The sequence below is a fragment of the Pteronotus mesoamericanus genome, unplaced genomic scaffold, assembly GCF_021234165.1.
Source record: "Pteronotus mesoamericanus isolate MK-2021 breed Mesoamerican mustached bat unplaced genomic scaffold, CSHL_Meso_final scaffold_371, whole genome shotgun sequence".
Taxonomy (NCBI): Eukaryota; Metazoa; Chordata; class Mammalia; order Chiroptera; family Mormoopidae; genus Pteronotus; species Pteronotus mesoamericanus.
Window position 1 is genome coordinate 2,244,201 of NW_026555314.1, and position 21,997 is coordinate 2,266,197.

General features: G+C 46.6%; 2 protein-coding genes and 1 long non-coding RNA gene across 10 annotated transcripts in view; 1 reads left to right on the plus strand and 2 right to left on the minus strand.

Moving 5' to 3' along the window:
• The window catches only part of SLC25A1 (solute carrier family 25 member 1), a 30,606-nt gene extending 15,822 nt beyond the window's left edge, over window positions 1-14,784 (minus strand). For 3 of the 4 annotated variants that reach the window (XM_054592788.1, XM_054592787.1, XM_054592785.1), the window contains exon 1: window positions 198-2,033. The gene's annotated coding sequence lies outside the window, so the exon portion shown is untranslated. Of the gene's footprint in view, window positions 1-197; window positions 2,034-14,684 lie in introns of those variants that run through there. The other variant, XM_054592786.1, reaches the window with a different exon arrangement.
• Window positions 14,785-14,840: 56 nt separating this feature from the next.
• Window positions 14,841-21,318, plus strand: LOC129086322 (uncharacterized). The gene is made up of 3 exons (XR_008530798.1): window positions 14,841-15,448; window positions 20,043-20,174; window positions 20,591-21,318. It is a non-coding gene; the product is annotated as an uncharacterized LOC129086322 (long non-coding RNA).
• The window catches only part of LOC129086320 (protein HIRA), a 71,734-nt gene continuing 68,895 nt past the window's right edge, over window positions 19,159-21,997 (minus strand). For 3 of the 5 annotated variants that reach the window (XM_054592780.1, XM_054592781.1, XM_054592784.1), the window contains one exon: window positions 19,159-20,045. In XM_054592780.1, the coding sequence (XP_054448755.1) occupies window positions 19,588-20,045 (458 nt within the window). In that variant the 3' untranslated portion in view covers window positions 19,159-19,587. The remainder of the gene's footprint in view (window positions 20,046-21,997) is intronic. The other 2 variants (XM_054592782.1, XM_054592783.1) reach the window with 2 other exon arrangements.

Here is a 21,997-nt window from a genome sequence, read left to right on the forward strand (position 1 = left end):
ACAGCAGTCTGACCACTCGCAGAAGGCTTGTCTAGCACATGAAGGGGCTTTCCCACAGAGACCAGGCTTCATCTGTGCTTAGCACACATGTGACATATACTAGGGGAAGGACTGCCTCTGTATGTGCAGCATTTAGGTGTCACTCATCATTTCCATTGCCAGCAGAGATCGTCTCTGGCCACAGACTAGTGAGTTACCTGGTAATAGCGCATCAGCTCCTCCAGCCCACTGGCGTGAATGACGACGTGAAGCCCACACAGCTGTGCCAGGCAGATGCCTGCCCATCCACACAGGGAAGAGCGCCTAGGAGAGGGAAGGCCAGGCAGTACGCGCATCCTGAGGCTGGGCCTGGTACCCAGCAGCTGCTACCAGAGATGCAACTGCAAATGTGGAAATATCAAACAAGATGTTTCAAGTTGGATTCTGAACAAGTAGAGAACAATAGGATGCGTTGCATGAGACTGGGATCAAAAATAGTGATATTTCTAATCTGCAAGCCATGGGGTGTTTGACGCTATGGAGAAAAGGGGGCTCCTGCATTGCTTCTGAGCCCTGAGATGTGGAGGTCTGTTTAGGCGACAAGGAAGTGATGCTGAATTTCAGGCTTGGGGTTTGAGAAGGATTTAACAAAGCTGAAGAATTACTGTCATCAGTAATTTGGGTGCTGTTCATAGAGGAGGCAGTCTCTTTAATAATCATTTTTTCCACTGTGCTTTTTGTTTTGGGCACTGTATAGTATGTACGCCTATTAATAAATGTTAAGAGGAGAAGAAACCCCTTATGCAGAAAGATGCTTCTGTTTAAAAGGACACAGGAGGGGAACCTTGAGCTGTACTTCTTTTGAGGGCTGACCAGAAAGACTCTCCTCCGCAAGCAGAGCTGGCTTTTCTTGAAGTTTCCCTACCTCCCTGTCTTCTATGTACATTGTTTTCATGGTAGGTAAGTCAGAAAATGCTGATGAACAAAAATAATCACACAACCCAGAGAAAAGTAGTTGTTGCCGCAAGACCTGACTTGGCGCACTATAATCCACATGGTATGTACACTAGTGCCTACCAGATCTCTCTCTCACACACACGATGGAATTACACTGGACATTCTTCCTACAACACTTCCCACAGAATACTGGAAACGTTGTCTCCTGTAACTCTGCCTGTTTTTTTTTTTTTTTAATTTCATTTTTTTATTTTTAGAGAGGGGGGATGGGGAGGAGAAAGAGAAACATTGTGTGGGTGAGTCTGGGAGAAAGTCTCTTATACGCGTTCCAACTGGGGACCGAACCTACAACGGAGGCATGTGCCCTAAGTGGGAATCGAACTATTGACCTTTTCCTTTGCAGGACAACACCACACTGGTCAGGGCATACATTTTTCCAATAAACAAACAAACAAACAAACATGTCCTCAATCCTTCTACTCTTACTAAGCAACTGTCCCACTTTTAAAAAATCCTCACCTGAGGAGATGCCCATTGATCTTAGAGAGAGGGGAAGGGAAAAAGGGAGCGTGAGAGGAAGAGAAACATTGATGTGAGAGAGAAACAACAATTGGTTGATTGTCGCATGTGCACTGACCAGGGACCAAACCCACAAACTCGGTATGTGCTCCGACTGAGAATCGAACCCGCAACCCTTTGGTTTACATGACAACGCTCCAACCAACGGAGCCACACTGGCCAAGGCTGCCTATTCATTTTGAACAGCAGGGTAGAATTACAATATATATACTATTCAACCAAAATCTTGATAATGGTTTGATTTTAATCTTTTATTAAACAATGCATTGGATATTCATTGAAGCTATATCTTTTACATATCTCTGGACAAACTATTTTCCACTAACAGATAATTCTGGCATTTTCAGAGAGCTGCTTCAAGACAACTTGACCTACCAGTTTACCACAAAAGACCAATAATGTCGATTGGCACTAATTATGCTAATAAGGTGATATGATTTTTAATAATATTTAAAGTTGTATCCCTACTTATTTTTTTTAAAGATTTTATTTATTTATTTTTAGAGAGAGAGGGAGGGAGGGAGGAAGACAGGGAGAGAAACATCAATGTGTGGTTGCTTCTTGCACACACTCTACTGGGGACCTGGCCTACAACCCAGGCATGTGCCCTGACTGGGAAGAGAACTGGCGACCCTTTGGTTTGCAGGCCAGCACTCGCTCTACTGAGCTACACCAGCCAGGGCGACACTACTTATAATACTGATAATTCCATGCTATTAAGATAGCTTCTGGGGGCTGACTGGTCCAACATGGGGTTCCCTGGGACCTTTGCTACAACCACCGATGGTAGCTTACAAAGGCCTCCACGCCAACCCAGAGGGCTTGTAATGCTGTCGGGGCAAGGCCGGCATCCAGACTCATCCGTGTGGGACAAGGGTATGGGCTACAGGAGGGACTGCAGGGAGGGGAGGCTTGGTACATGCACTCTCTGGAGACTTCCCGCGCTTCCCTCTTTCCACGTGTGTGTGTCACTGGCCTTCGGCTGCTTCCACAGCTGCTGGATACTCCCTACGGTGGACCAGCGGGGCAGCTGGGCGGGCAGTGAGGAACATCGCTGTATAGCAGCTTGGCAGCCTCGAACAGATCCTCCTTTAACAGCAGTCTCCTACCTAAGAACACTTGGCGAGCTCGGCTGAGACCTTCTCAAACAGGACGGTTCCCCAGGGCTGGTTTGAAGTTCCTGGGTGGCAGGGGTATTTTATTTTCAAAGGAGGTGAGTGTCTTTCTGATCACACAGCAGCCTGGGCCACCACGGAGCTCGTGGAGGAGGAAGCACGTCCCCCAGCTGCTGGACCTGCTCTCCGCCGGCGGCGTGCTCCTGCATGCGCAGGCGGCACCCCCACACCTGCACCCCAGAGGCCCAGTCCCTTCCCCCGACTAACAACTGCCTTTTGCGAATCTTGTGCAAGCGGTCACCCACCAGCCCTCCTTGCTGCCTTCAATGCATCTTCCTCATTCCCTGATAGCTTTAGCTTTAACTTCCTGTGCTGTGGGGACCCAGTGTTCCTCATGACAATAGCTGGTCACTGTCAGAGAGCTGCCACCCGGGGAGCCCTGGCACAAGAATGCACTCTCTTCTTACCACCTCCCCTCCGTTCGGCGGCGCACTGCCTCCAGCACCCTAACTCCGGCCCCACCCCCTTCAGGCCTATGCTTCTCCCTGCCGGCTATCTCTGGGCAAGCTGTGTGGCTTCACCCACACTTCCCCTGTTGTACTTGCTCCTACTCGCTTGACAAAAGCCAGGTCCTGCTTAGAGAAGTCCTCCGCCGACGCATGCCTGGGGCTGCAGAACTAACACAAACAGCCTAACCCCAAAGTGCCGACCGGCCTTCGCTGAACTTCACGATCTAGCCCCAGACGGCCTCCCAACACTGGCAACCCCACTCCGCTGGCCCAGCTACTCTGTCCTTGTCATCCATTTCCTATCTTTTCTCCTCAAATCTCTAACAGCTCAGGTTGTGTACCTGGCTTCCCACCTCCAAGCAAACAGACACAACCAGCAGAGCCCTCCCACAAGCACCGGGACCGTGCCTGCCTCTCATCCGGTCACCAAGGCCAACCCTACTGTCACATGCGACCCCGGCCCTGTTCACCTGCTCAGGTCACTGTCCCAGCCATTCCCTGCAGCGATTTCACCCTCTGCACTAAATCGCTCCTGTAAGCGGAAGGAACCATTCCTCTCTTCCCCAGCTTGAGACCAAAGCAAACTTAACTCTGAGCTCAGCTCAGCATCGGCCACCACTCCGCTTGTACCTTTTCCTTTAGAGGAACATGTCTCAGAAGAGGTGTCGTGTATCTTTGAGCCGTCCTCACTCTCTGGAGCCGCGGCAGCCAGGCTCTTGCAGAATCTTCAGCAGGTCATCCCAGACAGGCCTCCAGCTTGTGATGTACAGCTTTTGGCCAACTATCCCTCTCCCTGGTAGCCGCCTACTGAGTGCCCCGAATATTGCTCTGTGCTTTTCTCCCACCTCCTGGGCCAGTTCCCACCTCCACTGCTTCCTGTCCCTGAGCTCTGATGTGCTCTAGTCTCAGGTTTCAGCCCCGCCCCTCACATGCATACTGAAGGCTGCCACATTTATGGGTCTAGTCTAGAATTCTCCTTGGAAACCTGACTCCCGTATCCAGCTGGATAGACCCGGTGTGGATGTCGACTAGAGGTTAAACTTGTCACAGTGTGAGCCCTAACTGCCCCCCACGACGGGCTTCACACCCTGCCCCCTCAGTGAGCACAAGTCCATCTGTCCAGAAGGACTGTCCTACACCCGACAGCATGGAGTTGCCTTGCTCCTTTCTCTTCCCACGTGCACTCCGCCAGCAACCCTCGTAGCTCCACCTCCAGACTCATCCTAAGCTCTGTCGCTCCACTCTGGCCTAGGTTATTGAACAGTCTTCTATCTGCTTTCACTGCTTCCACCTCTGTGCTTCAGCTTGTTTTCGGCACAGCAGCCACAGAGGTTCTGTGAACACCTGGATCAGGTCACATCTCTCCTCGGCCCAGAACCCTCCGGCCTCACCCAGCGTGGAAGCCAGTGTCCTGCCTATAGCCCGCGAGTCCATACACACGGCGCCAACCGCCTCTCCCTGCAGCTCCCTCTTCGGCTTGCACTCCGAGCCCCCTGGAGTTCGCTTGCTCGCTCTGCTGCAGCCACCAGGGCTGCCTCTGCGCCGCTTCTGCAGCCTACCCGTGCACTCCCTCCCCCGGGACACCTTCCCCATCGCCCTAGGGCCAGCGCGGCTCACCTTCACACCCACTGCCCATCCTGACTGCCCGCCCTTCCTTGCTGCTCTCTTTTCCTTCACACTTATAACACACGATAGACTTCTTGAGTGGGCAAAAACTTGATTATTATTTTTCACCATTGCATCCACAGCCCCCACCCGGCACAAGGTAGATGGTTGATAAAAGTTGGTTGAATGGATGAATAAAGAAAGTATTGTATCAAAGGAAATTCAGGGGAAATTAGTAAAATGACATCATAAAGATGCAGTCAGTAGGAACCAGACTGTGAAAAACAGCCTGGCTGAACTGTACTGACCCCACCTTGGAGGACTGCAGAAGCTGGAGAGCCGGCCAGGGCGCGCTTGGCGTGCTCCCCGCCTGGGTGAAGAGCAAGGCAGGCTGTCTGAGCTCCCCAGTCCACCCAGTCCTAGGTGGGATTTAACTCCTGCATGACCCAGCGCAGCTCCTCCAACTACCATATTTAACAGGACCGCACCCTGCCCCCTCGAGAGAATCCTGTTCTGAATTCATAGGGAGATTCTGGGCAAGGTTTTGTTTTATAACACTTTTATTTCTGATTATAATTTTAAAAGTGTGCTCACCAATGAAAAGAACTTGGCTAACTCAGGCAAGTAAAAAGAAACTAGCTCTGGCTGGTGTAGCTCAGTGGATCGAGTGCTGGACTGTGAACCAAGGGGTCACCAGTTTTAGTCCCAATCCAGGCACCTTGGTTGCAGGCCAGGCCCCCAGGAGGGGGCGCTCGAGAGGCAACCACACAGACGTTTCTCTCCGTTTCTCCCTCCCTAAAAATAAATAAATAAAATCTTAAAAAAAAGAAAATAATATGATATTGCCCAATTTTATATCTCGGCAGTTTTCATTGTCCCCATCTTGGGTATTTTCCTAGGCTTATATATTTATTATATTGTACGTGCAGGTTTTCACTCTGCTGAAACTTATTTGAAAGTTTTTTCTATTAAAGGCGAATTATCGTCTTCCATTCAAAAGGCTGTCTTTTTGTTTTGTTGATGGTTTCCTGTGCTGTGCAAAAACTTTTTAGTTTGATGTAGTCCCATTTTTTTCTTTTTCTTTTGTTTCCCTTGCCGGAGGAGACAGATCAGAAAACACTGCTCAGAGAAATGTCGGCGATTTCCCATGTTTTCTACTAGGAGTTTTATGGTTCTGAGTCTTACACTTAAGTCTTTAATCCATACTTTCTGTCCAATTTTTCCAACACCATTTATTGAATAGGCTGTCTTTAGCCCGTTGTATGTTCTTGTCTCCTTTGTCAAATATTATTGCTCATATACATGTGGGTTTATTTTTGGGCTTTCTGTTCTGTTCCACTGATCCATAAGTGTGCTTATGCCAATAACATGCTGTTTTGATTACTATAGGCTGGTGGTAGTTTGATAACAGGTTGGGTGATATCTCCACCTTTGTTTTGCTTTCTCAGGATTGCTGTGTCTATCCAGGGTCTTCTGTGGTTTCATATAAATTTTTGGGTTATTTACTCTAGTTCTGTATATTATGGCCCTGGTATTTTGATAGTAATTGAGTTGAATCTATAGATTGCTTTGGGTAACAATGACATTTTAATGTTAATTTTTTCCTATCTATGAACATAGTATATGCTTCCATTTACTTGCATCCTCTTCACTTTCTTTCTTCAGTTTCTTTACACTTTCCAAGCACAGGTCTTTTCCCTCCTTGGTTAAATTTATTCCTAGATATTTTATTTGTTTGATGCAATGTAAAGGGGATTGTTTCCTTAGTTCCCCTTTCTGATAGTTCATTACTGATATAAAAAATACCATCAATTTCTGAATATTTATTTTGTGTTCTGCTACTTGACTGAATTAATTAATCAGTTCTAGTAGTTTTTTTGTGGATCATTTAGGGTTCTCTCTATATAGTATCATGTCATCTGCAAATAATGAGCTCTACTCCTTCCTTTCTAATTTGGATAACTTTTATTTCTTCTTCTTACCTGACTGCTGTGGCTAGGGCTTCCAGTACTATGTTGAATAAAAGTGGTGAAAGCAGACATCTCTGTCTTGTTCCTGATCTTAAGGGAAACCCTTTTGGCTGTTCCTACTGGGTGCTATGTTAGCTGTCGGTTGGTCACATATGGCCGTTCTTAAAGCTATGCTCCCTCTAGTTCCGCTTTCCTGAGTTTTTATCATAAAGCAGTGCTGGATTTTGTCAAATGCTTTTTCAGTATCTACTGATATGATCACATGATTTTATAAAAATCCTCACCCAAGGATATGTTTATTGATTTGAGAGAAAGATGGGAGTAAGGGAGGGAGGGAGAAGGAGAGGGAAAGGGAAAAGGAGGGAAGGGGACAGGAAAGCGGGAGAGAGATAGAGAGAGAGAAAGAGAGGGAGAGAGAAACACTAATATGAGAGAAACATCAATCGGTTACCTCTTGTATGCACCTGACCAGAGATCAGACCTGCAACCTAGGTATGTGCCCTGACTGGGGATTGAACCTGCAACCTTTTGGTGTGGGGGGATGACACTTCAACCAACTGAAACAGATACACAGATACAGAGAACAAACTGATGGTTGCCAGGTAGGGGGGTTGGGGAACTGGGTGAAAATGGTAAAGGGGTTAAGAAGTAGAAATTGGCAGTTACAAAATAGTCACCAGGATATAAAGCACAGACTGCATAGGGAATATAGTCAATAATATTATGACTACTATGTATGGTGTTAGGTGAGTAACAGCCCTTTTGGGGGGGGGGTCACTTTGTAAAGTACATGATTGTCTAGCCACTATGCTGTACACCTGAAACGCACACAACACAAGACTGAATACAACCTATAACTGAAAAATAAAAAATAAAAATAAAACTTATGAATTGTTTTATAAAAAATCTGACACTGGGGAAAACATAAAAAGAAATTACGCACTTGACCGTCCCATGGCTGCTCTCTTTAAGGGGCTTGGGGACAGACCGTAGTCCGACTGAGCGGGCTTCTGCTGTGCTGACACAGGACCCTTGGTGAAGCACCAACTGTGTGAAGGAGCCAGAGCACCCCAGGCAGGCGCACTGAACACCCTCCCATGTTTTCATACCTCTGTGCCTGTGAAGACGCTAGTCCTTTTCCCTTCTGTGTCTGTCTCCTTCCCAGGCTCATTCGCAGCCTTATCCCAGTGCCCAGTGCATGGATGCTAAATAATTCACCAGTAAAGAAGTTACTTATTTTAGGCAGTCAGATTTAGTTCATTTGTAAATACATTTAAGAAAATATATTTTATATTTTAAACTCATCAGCAAGCTTTTCCTAGCTCAAAGAGGGAGCTTTGTAAGTGGGGCCTGTGAAAAAGGATGTCAGCGAGGTCCTTTATAGAACTTACCTACAATTCTAGGACTAGGTTAGTTCAGGGTAGTTTAAAAACGACACTTGTATAGTGCTTCATAGAACCTCTCTCAAATTGCACTACTGCAGGTTTTCTGTATTTTAAAACCAAAACATAAGACCCTATATTTATCCCTGTTAAATGTCAACAAGTTGGATTCCAGCCTGTGAAGATCTGTTTGGATTCTAATTTTGTCACGGAACTTTGCTGTCCCAGCTCTGTGGCATCTTTGTTTTGGCAGCCAAGGGTGATGGTAATCGCTCCCTGGCATGGAGGCCACCAGCGGGCCTCAAGCAAGAAAAGCAGCAGAAGAAAATGTAGAAGAGACTGAAAGCAGCAGATCAGACGAAGCAGCAAGGAGAAAAAAAATCCAGGAAACACCGGGGAAAGCAAAGAAATACTTACAGGATGGGGGACAGGGTGATAACAACTACCACCCCAGGGGGATATTAACAAGTAATACTGTCAAATAGATGCCATGATCTGTACGGGATCCTAAGAGAAAGCTCTTCAAACCGTTAAGTTACAAAAGTAAAGGGCAGGAGAATATTTACAGTAGGATTGTTTTTAAACACTTTCTGAAAAATATAGTCATGTCTACTGGGGAGAGAGGCCCAGAAAGGATTTAACCTTAATTTGTACTTTGTGTATGGGGCCATTGTCCCATGTCTATATACTACTTGAAAGCTTGTTCCAGCTATACTTTTGCCCCAGCTACAGAATGCTCAAAAGCCAGTAGAGAGGAACACTGACAAAGAGCCTTTTAGGACACAATTAATTAAAAAGAAAAATATATAGTATGTAGTGACGATCTGTTTTTCCAAGGAAGCCCTATTCAAAGTCATCCAACGTTCGGTCGCGCTCACAAAGGTTCATCCTCCCCAACACCCTCGGTGAGCAGGCCGTTACTTTCCTCCCTTTGTAAATAAGAAAGTCAGAAGGGGAACAACTGGCCCAGTATCTATTTCCAGCACAAAGATCATAAGTCTACACATAGGCAAAATTTCACAGCTTACACAAGAGCTGAAAGGTTTTACAAAGGTGTACAACAATTTCAGGACACCTAAGCCTACTCTTGTTTGTCTCAGTATATCAAAAACCATTTTAGTTGTGGTTGGTGTGGCTCAGTTGATTAGAGCCTTATCCAGTAAACTGAAAGTTCACAGATTCTATTTCCAGTCAGGGCACATACCTAGGTGGTGGGTTCAGTCCCCAGTTGGGGCGCATGCAGTTGGCAGCTGATGAATGTTTCTCTCTCACATGGATGTTTCTGTCCCTCTCTCTCTAAAATCAATAAGCATGTCTTTGGGTTAGGATAAAAAAAATACACCATTTCACAAAATGAGATGGCTACATAAACCGAACATATATTGGACTGTGGGTACAGGGTTCCCTTTTCAGGGTGACTTTCCAGGGGACTCTACAGCAGACACAGGTGCTCACGAACTGTTTTTAGTTCCAGCTCAATCTACTCCTTAGAGTTCTGCTTTCCTTACTCACATCTAAAAGGCTTCAGATATCAACCTCCTTCTTTAAGAATGAACAGTGAACAACATACAGAAGATCGGTTCAACCCAGTTGTGTGTGAGACTCTCCTGGCAAGAAATGCCAAAGCCCCTCCTTCACCTCTGAGATTCTGATTTAACACTTGAGGTGGGCGCCTGCCTAGGTGTTTTTAAAGTCTGGCCTGGGCTCAGAAGCACTGATTGAGACCACTGACCACCTTGCTCCTAAAATTTACACAGAGCGCTTTGGGAGATTCTATCTACTAAGAGCATCTCCTAAGAGATAAGCTACAGAATCAAATCCTTGAGGGGATGTGTTTCTAAGTTCTCTGTGTATTGAGCTGTGCCACATTTCAAAAGTCTTACAAACTAGCAGCTGCTTTTTGATACAGCCGGGAGAAAATTACCTAGGGCTCATACTGAGTTTCGAGGCCACTGAATGGTCCGGCGATTTCTCTTCTGAATCAAGGTGTCATCTGCTCTTAGCTCTTTAGTACTTTTCCATTCTCAGGTATCACAGGCAGCAACAGCATTCCACCTCAAATACCGGAATTTTTAAAAAGTTCAAAAAGTATGTATAATATAAGAAAAGTGTTTCTGAAGAGCCAGTCCTCCTCTCAAAACCAGTGTGATGTGAATAAATAAAGCTCAGTAAATCTCTATGATCTTAAGCTGAAGTGGAAGGTATCCTGTATCACAAGGCACTGTATGTAAAAGCGCAGCTTCTGCTCCAGGGTCATCCCTGAAAAGTGGACTGTAGACTAAAAGTTTCCATACATTGATTTCTATTTTCCCAATGGCCATCATACAATTACTGTTTTTGCGCTGACTGGTGGGGCTCAGTGGGTTGGGCGTCATCCCACGGACCAAAGGGTCACTGGTTCCATTCCTGGTTGGAACGTGGCTGGGTCGGGCGAGGCCTGGGCGTATGAGAGGTGACAGATAGATGTTTCTCTCCCCCTCTTTCTCCCTCCCTTTCCCTCTCTCTAAAAATAAATAAAATCTTAAAAACAAAATTACTGTTTATCCTCTGGGAAAAATCTGGCCCGAGAATTTTCACATGAAACAAATCAACATTGAAAACAGGAAAAAAATTACATTCTTACAGTAAGATTCACAAATATAAAGTGTCTAGAATTATTTTCCTATGCATGGGATGGAACCTAAGGTCTAGAGAAAGAACTAAGTTTCAATGAAGAGTACTGATGTTCATCAGTCACTAGTCTATGTTTTCCCCTTCCAGATACTGTACAATTGAGGAAGTGATTTCTACTTCTTTTCTCAAGGAATTTGTGGTTTGGGGGAGTGATTAGGTGGACAGAGGGGAGGCAGAAACAAAGCAAAGTCAGTAACAGTCACAGTGAGCAGTCTGGAGAGCCTGGAAAAACCTACAAATCTTGTCACCAGACAATCTACATTATAATTAGTCATTGATGAAATTGGTGTCAGAGATCTGAGGGCCTAGTACATACTAGGCAGCAGGACTACAATTGCAAACAAGAGGAGAGCCCGACCTCTCTGAGGTTGCAGTCCAGCAGGGAAAATGAACGGCTACAAGACCATGGGACGAGGGCCTTCATCATGGAGTCCCAAAGGCCACAGGGACACAGAGAAGGGCTCTGGCAAGTCAGGGGCGGGTCCGGAGACAGTGCCATTTAAGAAGACACTAGAAGGCTGAGTAGGGCTGGGTTAGGGGTGCAGGGAAGAATGGGTCGTGGAAAGAGGTGATAGCATATTGACAAGCCCATGAGCAAGGGCGCGGGGCTCCAGAGAAGGCCCGAAGGGTGAGAAGGGGAGCAGTGAGAGCTAAGCAAGTGCTGAGTGATGCAGCGCGCTTTACGGAGCACTTGGGAGTCTCGTATTTCCTCCCTCCCTCCTTTCCAAAATATTTTATTTATTTATTTTAGAGAGATGGGAAGGGAAGGAGAAAGAGAGGAAGAGAAACATCGATGTGCAAGAGATACATTGATTGGTTGCCTCTCGCATGCTCCCACCTGGGGACCTGGTCCTCAGCCCAGGCATGTGCCCTGACTGGGAATCGAATCTGTGATGTTCTGGTTCGCAGGCTGGTGCTCCATCCACTGAGCCACACCAGGCAGGGCGGAGTCTGGCATTTTCATCTTAGAGGCAACGGGGAACCATTCACTTACAGACTAAGAAGCTGTGTATGTTTTGAAACGATCTCTTTGCCTGTGTGCTCGGGAATGGGGTGGAGGAGGGGAAGCCTAGCGGCAAATAATCCGACACAAAGTACAGCCATCTAGGTGACAATATGGCGTAGTCTAGGGAAGCGGTGGTCATGAGGAGAATGGGAGTTCATAATGCCAAAGACAAATAGGAGGAAGAACCAACAGGCTACGGAGGAGTCATGGTTGTCTCCTAGCTTCTTGACTGGAAACCAGAGAAGATACATGTTTGGGGCAAAAGATGAACCCCATTTCTGAACATGACATGTCTGAGGAACTTATGGATCATCCATTGACCTTGTCCAACAAACAGCTGTCAAAATGGCAGGAACGACTACCAAGAACACAGTGCTTTATTACATACCAGTCTCCATTCGACACTTTACATTTATCATATCTACTAACTCAAAACCTCACAATAACTCTATGAGGTAAGAATGATCTATACCTTTTATCTCTATTTTACAGAGGTAGAGACAGAGCCCAAAAAAAGATTACACAAGTGGCCCCAAATCATATAGCCAATAAGTGCACCTGTCCAGGTTCAAACCCTTCTCTTTGGCCTCAGCATGTGCTCTCAGGCACAGCCTGCTACTGCCTCTCCCACAGGCAGCTCTGAGGCTCAGGAACACATGCAGCCTGTCTGGGACACTGAGCCTATGAGCAGGCACACACACCACCCAGTGCAGCACACAGAATGGAAAGATAAAGGGGCTCAAGACAGACCTCAGGCTTATGCAGATGAGGCACCTAACAAAGGAAACTAGGGTAGGAGAAATCCTGGGAGATGGTGGCACCACCAAAAGCAGCAGAGAAAGTTCCCGAGGAGGCAAAAAAGTGCAGTGTCAAATGCAGCTGGAAAGTCATGGAAAACGTTTGTGATGCTGGGGTTTGACTTTATTTTTTAGAGCAGGGGTTCAAACTACAGGCTGTTTTTGTATGGCCCAACTGAAAATGGGCTCTACAGTTTTTAGAAGGCCAAACAAAAAGGGAAGAATATGCGACAAGAGACAGTATGTGTCCTCAAAGCTGAATATACAAATATATACCATCTGTCTTAAAAAAAAAAAAAGATGACTTGTGATCTTGGGAAGAACAGATGCAGGGGAAACAGTGGAGACAAAAACCAGACTGAGGGTTTCTGAGGAACATAAGAGAACTGACGGAGGCATAAGGCAATTCTTTCAGGATGTCTGGCTGTGAAGTAAGAGCTTCAAGGGGATAAGTGAGAGAGAAGAGTTTGCCATAAACATGGAAGAGATATAAGCATGGTTAAAACACAGACAGGAAGAGGACATCAAAAGGAAATGGATAAAAATATAAGAGAAGACGCTACTGAGCAAGGCCCCATTAAAGAGGGAAGGATGTAGGATTCAGAACACAGACAAGAAAAGGAACCCCACTTTTGAGGTCATAAGAAGGCAGAAAAGGTCACCTGCAGATAGTCTGTAGGGCTGCAGGCACGAAGGTGAGGAACAGCACAGTTTGTGCCTTTTGTTTCTCCAGTCTCTGATCTGCTGGCAGAAAGTTTCAAATCTACAGAATGGGAGGATTTGAATAGTCACTATACCACCCCCTGGGCCCTTCACATTTGGATATTGAGTTAAAACTGCACTGTGTTGTGAGAACATGACCTTTCAATCCATCATGTTCCTTGCTACACAGCCCAGTCAGACTGAATCTGAATCCTGCTCTTATTCAATGACTGACTGAAGACTAGCTACTCACTTAACATCTTTGTGTCTCAGTTTCTTCAACAGAAGACAGGGAAAATAATACGCATCTCATAAACTGCAACGATTTATCTTAAAGCACTTTAGGCTACTATGATTCACTTAGTCCCATCTCATCTGTAAGAGAGAATCATTAACACCCTTCCACAGGTGTGACGTGAGTATCGGATGTGAGTGACGCACTTTGCAGTGCCTGTACCAGACCCTCATTCAAATACAGGCAGCCGACCTTTATTTTTCCAAGGCACAGTTATAGAAGGAGAGTTAGAGACAGTCTACACCCGGACCTCATTAAAAAGCTAAACTTTAGGGATGTTGCTGTCTTGAAAGTATCTTATGAAAACAAACCACACAATTTGAAGATTCTCCCACCTAAAGTCACCCTAGTGTAAGGATCATGAGACACAAAGGGCGAAGTTTAAGACTGAATGCAGATTTTAGAGTTATAAAGCTTGGGATGGAAAAGTATGCGCATCGCTAGTCAGTTTAGTTCAGTGATTTTCAACTTGTGTGCCGCAAGGATTTTTAGAAGGTATTATGCCAAGTGGTGCGCTATCTGACTATTTAGTCAGGAGCACAACCTCTTTCCCTTAGATTGCAAAATAAAAAATGACAACAGCCAACACAACAATAGCTGTCCGGTGTGGCTGAATCAAAACTATACCTATTTTTTCTTGTTTTCTTTTTTTGTCAGATTGACAAAAATATACGTTTTGGTGAGCCACAGAATTTTAGTAATTAGTTTATGTGCGCCCCGAGATGAAAAAGGTTGAAAATCGTGGTCTAGTTGAAGCTTTTCAAAGGCACTGGCACGGGACATTTCAGCAGTTCTCGGTTCCCAACGTGCGTGCTCCTAGCATTCCATCCAGTTCTAAGGCTCCGAGAGCGGCTGCCCAGACGGCCCCCTGTCCCAGGGATAACTGTTCCCACAACTAGCACACTTGGTGGTCCCCACGTAGGGCCACCGCGTCCAGGCACCCAACCGCCTGCCCCAGCCAGCTGTGCTCCGCGCTCCGCGCACCGCGCCGTTTCCACCGGTGTCGGCTGGAGAGTCGATGGCCCGGCCCGTGGCGCCGCCAGGTCCCCCGGGGGTCGGGGGCGCGCCTGACACGACGGAGTGCGCGCCCTGCCCCGCGGGAGCCCGGTCCTCACCTGAAAGTGCTGCTGGAAGCGAATGGGGAGGGTCCACAACCGGGGCGGCCGCGGGCTGAAGCGGCGGCAGCAGCTCCCTTCCCAGGGCTGGACCAACGCGCAAGCAGACTGGGCCGGGCAGCGGCAGCGCAGGCGCACTGACTGTGGCCTGTCACGAAAGTTTTCTCCGCTATCGGGTAGCGGAGTTGCCTTCGCCCTCCACCCTTCGCCCTCCGCCCTCCGCCCGAGGGTCTGTGACAAGTAGTCCAGGCGTAACTGCACTTCTTATACCCTTAAGAAAAGGTGAGCAGTGCTCAGAAGAAGAGTCCGCAGGAGGGTGGGCCACATTCTAGCCGCAGCGGCCAGGGCCCAAGGCAGCTGAGCGTGCACAGGATACCAGGCGTGGGCTGCCTGCAGCAAATTCTGCGACAGCGTTGTCAGGAGAGGTAAACCGAATTACCGCTGCCCTTGCCTACAGCCTTCCATATGTAGCGAAATTCTAGCTAAATCTATGGACAGTTGCGTTCAAGGACACTTTCTAAAATTCAGTTAAATACGCGCTCAAAGCAGCGTAAAAGGTGGCTTCGGAGCATGTGTGTCAGATGTATTCCTGCCCAAGGCTCAGCACCTGCTCCTTTAGGAAACATCTTTTGTGGCTGATACGGTTTCTAGAGCATGCTGTCGGAATATCAGTGCGAAGAGTCGGCAAAGATGCCACCTGGCAGCACACGACCAACGAAGACTACTGAGGGTCACCTGGATTGCTGGTGGTCGCACAATACATAGTAAGTATTAGTAGCCACTTGTTTTGAGAGGCACCATTTGAAGAAGATGTGTTTTGAATGCAGATGCCTCAGCTGCATGAAAGATGTTTGTCAGGGAAGGACAAGCCTTTGGCATCCTGAGCTGGCCTTCCCCTGGAGTGACTGCCATCCTTCTTCACTGCTTCAGGCCGGCTCACTGATTACTTTCCACCGTGAATAATAACACAGCCATGATGCAATTATTTGCACAATAGCTTTACAATCTAGTAGCCAAAATGCTAAAGAAGAGAACAGACTGTTCACTTTCAAGGTAAAATTTTTTTCCCTTGTAGAACTGTAACAGGATAGTAAGAAGCTAGGAAAATTCCTGGGCAAGCGGAATAGAGAAATTGAGACAAGAAAATGAAACAAGGCCAAGCAATTTGGCCAATTTATAGCCAGCTCGTCAATCATAAGACTGTATCTTCCCCAACGGAGGACACTTGAGAACAAATAGTTTTTGCCTCTCCTTCCGGTTTAACCAGAGAATATATAGCTTAAATCACCCTACTCTGGGAAAATAGAAAACAGAGACCGAATTAATACCATTTAGGCCAGCTAAGCCCAAGGACAGATGAAATCAGGGGAATGAATAATGAAAACCCCCCTAGAGCCAGACAGACCCAGGATAAAAGTAAAACAATAAAGCAGACCAAAGAGTAATTCTCCCCTCCCCACAACACTCATTTTAATGCATCCGCATATTGAAAATGTACAAATGCACCTAGAAAGCTGATGAGTATTCTGCTGAAAACCTCCCCTAAAATTCTGACCCAGAAGGAAAAAAAAAAAGTTAACAGGTCCTCAGGACAAAGATTCAGCGTGGCCTTGCTCTAGAACACATCCATACCCCTTTCCGGGCATGAAGTTTTCATTTCTTCCTAAACTCTAAGGGTCTCCATGAAACTTGCAATCAGGGAAGCAGTGGGCAGCAGCACCTTGTCCTTGGCTCACCCCCTGATCCTACCTCCAAGGCCCCCTTTTTCTCTGACTTCCCTGGGAGCTAGAACAGCCCTGCCATGGCTCACTTCTTTCCTGTAATGTTTCTAGGGAGCCTAAGCAGGGCACCACCTGCACTCTCTCCTGTTATTGCTTCTACCATAAGCCCTTCCTTTGTTTCACTGTCCCCAGCTTTAATAACTGTAGGGCAGGATCAGGTCAGACTTGGAAAAGAGGCAGAGTCCCAGCCCAGAAAGATACTGGCACCCAATAGTCGGCTTGCAAACACATCGGCAGGCACAGGTGATATGCCTGAGGTGGGGCAGCAGTGGACAGGGGTAGGGAGCTGAGCAGAGGCGTGGGCCTTGGGTGTAGGGTCGAGGGAAAAGTGGACAGTGGTACCAGGGCCAGTAGGGAGGGGTGAGGCAAATTTTAAGCTGTTACTTCTTCAACTATATATTTTTTTTCTGTTACCCCCTTCTCTTTCTTCTCCTTTGAGGACTTGAATTACTTGTATGTTAATTTCCTTTACTTCCAAGGGTTACTGATGATATTTTCTTTTCATTCTTCTTTTGGATTTTTCTTTGTTCTGGAACATTTCTATTGTTTTCTTTTCAAGTTCACTACTCTTTTCTTCTGCAGTGTCTAATCTGCGATTAATACTATCCCATGCATATTTCACCTTGTTATAGTTTTCATCTCTACAAGTTTGATCATGAATTCCTGTCTCCAGCTAACGTTCTGAACTTAAGGAATAGTGTTATAATAACCGTTCTAATGTCCTTCTCTGCTAATTTTTGATACCTTTGTAAATTTTAGGTCAGTTCAGATTCATCAGTCAGTTGGATTATTCTCATTTTGAATTGTGCTCCTGCTTCTTTGTATGCCTGGGACTCTTTGTTTCGAGGCCAGACATTGTGAACTTTACCTTGTTGGATACTGTATACTTTGGTATTCTTATAAATTCTCTTGAACTTTGCTTTGCCATGTACTTAATTACTTGGGAAGTTGATCCTTGTGGGCCTTGGTTTTATTTTTTGTTCGATGGATCTGGAGTAGTGCTCTAATTATTCTCCAATACTGAGGGAAGACTTTCTGAGTACTCTACCCCAAGCCTGTGAGATACGAGTTTTTCTAGCCTAGTTGGTAGGAACAGGCACTGTTTCTAGCCCTGGGTGATAATTAGGCAATTTTCACTTTGTAATCCTTCCAGATGGTTCTTTGCCTGGCCTTGGCTGTTTCCTCATGTGCATGCACTGCTCAGGACTCAAATGAGTATACTAGGGTGCTCTCTCCGCTGAGCTCCAGGGTTCTCTTTATGGAGCTTTTTCCTTTCTGGTATTGTTGTGTGAACTCAAGCTGCCTTAGTTTCTCTACGGTTCATTTCAACACCAGTAGTCATCTGGGTTCTACCTCAGCTTCCCCATCCTTCATTGCAGCCTGGAAACTCTCCCATTGTGGGCTCATCTTTTTGTTTTTTTCCCACCTCCCAGGGATTACTGTCCTTTGTTTTCTGATAACCACTGTTTTCTTGAGACCACTGTTTCATGTATTTTGACTGCTCCCTTTGGGTGTTTTAGGCAGAGGGGCCAATCTACTCAGCCAAGATGAGCAGAAGGTCTCTGCTACTCATCTTGGCTGAAAGCAGAAGTCTCTAATTTTCTGCTTCTTGTCTTCCTTTCCTCTTCAAATAATGTAAAGACAGACTGCCAAAGTTTTCTTCAACAGCATTTGCCCAGCGCCAGGACTTTGCCTATGTGATCCTGGTGAGTTCTCAGGACCATGCAGGCTTTTTTAATCTCAGCTCCATTTGGCAGCTGAAAAGCGAGGCCCAGATTTTTGCTGGCTTGGACCCTAGGCAGGCCTGTCAGTCCTTTAGCCACACGCATCCTGTGGCTCCAGAGTTCTCGATGCTTCACTGTAGTTGTTAGGGGAGTTGCCTGACACACAGAGCATCTTTGACTCCTTATTCTTTGAAGAAAAGTCCATGCTCGCAGCCTGGCTTTTGAGGTGTACGTGCATGCAATGCAGCCTCTGTGTGCTGGCTTTATCAGGCGTGCATGTGTGCCTGGGTCTCGTCCAGCCACCTGACATATGAGTGAGGCAAGAGGTGAGATGACCTCCAGACAGGGAAGCAGCCTGAATGATGTCAATGGCCGAAGCCACCTGGGCCTTCTGACTCCAAGTCCAGGTCTTCTTCCTCTGACTCGATCACACGTAGCTGGCAGGGAGGTGATGATGAGGTCTGTGACGCAGGGGTGAAGGTGCTCAGCCTTCACCATATTTGAAGATTCCATAATTCTAGCTATCTCCTCTCCTGTAGGTCAGCCTCTAGACCACTTTCTAAGAAAATCCCAGCAGATAATTCTTCAGCAAATGTGAATCTTTACTTACTGATTTCCTTCCACGAAATTGCCCAGTCAGCCGCAGTCCTTGGTGCCCAGTGTGTTCAGGGACCTGGGGACAGCACAGCCAGGACCAAGAGCGTTAATGCCTGGCTTGGGAGGAGAAACATGCGACGTGGCCTGCCCACACACCCAGCTGTCTAAGATTCTGCACGACCAGGGAAGCGACCTGTACTTTGCAAAATGAAATTTCTGCATGGAGGGGCTGGGAGCGGGGAGCGGGGTTCAGTAACATTAAAGATCCCTTCTGGTTATGATATTCTGTCATTTCTCATTTCAGGAGGGATCCACCGTTGGGGGAGAAAGGAAGAAATTAGAAGGAAAAAGGCAAGGAAACCCACGATGATTTGGTATCCAATGAGTGTTCATTTATTTTACACTTACAAAAGAAATCACCCACCCCCTGCCCATCCCTCCCCAAACAGTCTCTTTTTACAAACATTTAAAAATTAAAACCAAATGAAGATAGACAAGTTAATTTCAGTACAATTATTTTTCAACGTAGCTGTCATAATTAGAGTTTAAATTTCTTCCTACAAGTAACCAATGATCAAGTGACTTATAGGGAAATCCTGATTATTGGCCAAAAGGAAAATTCCATATTACAAGTTAGCAAATTCTAGTACAAAAATAGTCTGTGTGTTGGAACACCGTTTCCTTTTACATAGGGCTTGGGTCAGTCTACTGACTGCATAATATACTAACATTTCAGGTCTCTCTTTCACAAATGGCTCATTAGTCATCGCTAAAGCAGCACGGCACCTGCAGTGGCAGGGGCTAGTGTCCACCTCTGGACCGTGCTGAAGACGGTAGGTCTGGGAGTGCCTCTTTGACTCCAGGGCAGCAGGGCAGAGCCCCAGCTCCCGCTCCGCACGGGGGTCCTGGAGCGGGGGACGAGTAGCAGGCAGAACTGCCCCCTTCCAAGGGAGCAGCAACAGGCCCAGGGCACAAGGGAAGTCTACCCAGGCCGCTGGGCTGGTGCTGGTGCAGGACGGACCACCTCCTGCCAGTGTCTCCTTGACCTACTGTAGCTCGGCAAGGGGAGCGGCGGCCCTGCACGTCATCAGCGGCAAGAGTGTGGCCCTTCCCTTGCTGTAGCCAGGGCAGATGTGGGCAAGCTACTTGTCCCTCAGGATGTCGAGCTGTTCCTGACACTCGGTGAAGAGCCGCTGGAAGCGGAGGTTCTGCCCGATGACTGGCAGCAGCTCCTTCAGTAGCTCCCTCTTCCGCAGACCCTGTGGACACAGGAGTGACAACTCATTGCGTGCCATTGAGAAGACCTAGACTGTGGGGGTCTTTCCTGGCCTAGCAGAGACCCTGTGTCTGCCCATGTGACTACCAGGTACCCCTTGGAGAAACCAGAGGTAGGTAAGAAAAATTTCTCTGCATGCTAGGAAGCCCTGGGCAAACTGAAAGGCTGAGTTGGGGTGTGTGGGGTATCGTGGCAGGGTGCAGAGGGACACAGTGCAAGGATACTGCAGAGAAAACCAGGGTAGGATCTACTCCTCCATGTCCCCTAAGTCTGTTGGCATAGTCACCACTAGCCTTCAACTATACTGTTCAGTGGCCACAAGAGCTTGGCCTTCCAGAGCAGGATGAAAGTAGGATACCAGGGCAGACGCACAGGTGGATGGCCACCCGGGAGGAGCCGTTCCCTTATGCTGATACTCTCGAGGGGGCTGAGGTCAAGCCTAGGGGTGGGGGGCCTGGGGGGCAATGACTGGCTTTGGTTTTATAGTCATCTGCCCTTGGCTCTTGCTGACGCCTCCTCCATGCCTAGGTGCATTGGCACCAAGGTCTGCCCGGGCACTTCTGCAACATGGACTGCCAGGCAGAGTCTCCACTGCACAGAACCCTGAGAAGCACAGTTGCTGCAAAGGGAAAACCACCAAACGACAACATTCACCACGAGAAGAGAAGGCCCAAGATGTTAAAATCAACATGGCAGCAAGACAAGGAAAAGAAAAAAGTGTAGATATTAAGTTTGAGCAACACAGTGGTTGAAAGAGATGGGATTAGCAGGAGAGTGGACACTGCTGAAGACCAAGTCAAGTGGGATCAGATGCAGGAGCAGCCAGTGCTCAAGCAGGAAGGCACAGAGAGGGCAAACGGTAAGGGGAGAGACTGTCTAGGTAAAGGCAGACTGCGTGTGACAAATGGGTCCGACATCTACATGAGGCCCACAGGAAAAATACAGAGCAAAGAAGAAAATATTTGAAGAAATAATATGAATAGATTTCACATAATTAAAGAAAAATGAATCACCTTAGGTTGAAAGGCTCCATTGACTACTGATGAAGATATGAAAAAACTGGTATTTAGACACATTATTAGAATGAAATATAGGAGAATCTGTGGATATTGAACACAAAAAATTTTTGAAAATTTCTGACAAACAAGAGCACATCACCTACAAAGGAAGAGATGCCAAGTTTCATGATAAAGTAGTATTTTATTTTTAAAAAAGATGTATAAAACTTAGAGAGAAGGGAAGGGAGGAAGAAAGAAAGGGAGAGAAACATCGACATGTAAGAGAAACATCTACTGGTTGCCTCTCACACTCCTCCAACTGGAGACCTGGCCAGCAACCCAGGCATATTTGCCCTAATTGGGATTCGAACCAGTGGCCTTTTGCTTTGCAGAACAACGCTCACTCCCAAGTCACACCAGTCAGGACTAAAGTAGTATTTTAAATACACTGGGTGTATTTTAAATGGCCCTGGCTGGTGTGGCTCAGTGCATTAAAAGTCAGCCTGTGAACTGAAAGGTTGCTGGTTTGATTCCCAGTCAGGGCACATGCCTAGGTTGTGGGTCAGGTCCTCAGCAGGGCCACATGAGAGGCAACCGATCCATGTTTCTCTCACACACTGATGTTTCTCTTCGTCTCTATTTCTCTCCATTCCCTTAACTCTAAAAATGAATAAATAAAATCTTAAAAAATAAGTATATTGGAAAAAACCCCCTCAAAATCTACTTTTTAATCCAGGTGAACAGTTCTTCATATAAGATGGGATAATAAATATTGTAAGACCTCAGAAAGTTTACCACAGTAAGGATCCATCCTTAGAATGTTCTGGAATAAATACTCGAAGTAAAAAGAAATAGAAATGATGCTAAAAGAGGTATGAAAATCAATGTGATCAACTTTCTTGCTAAAGTTTATGTGGGTCTTAAAGAAATGTGAACC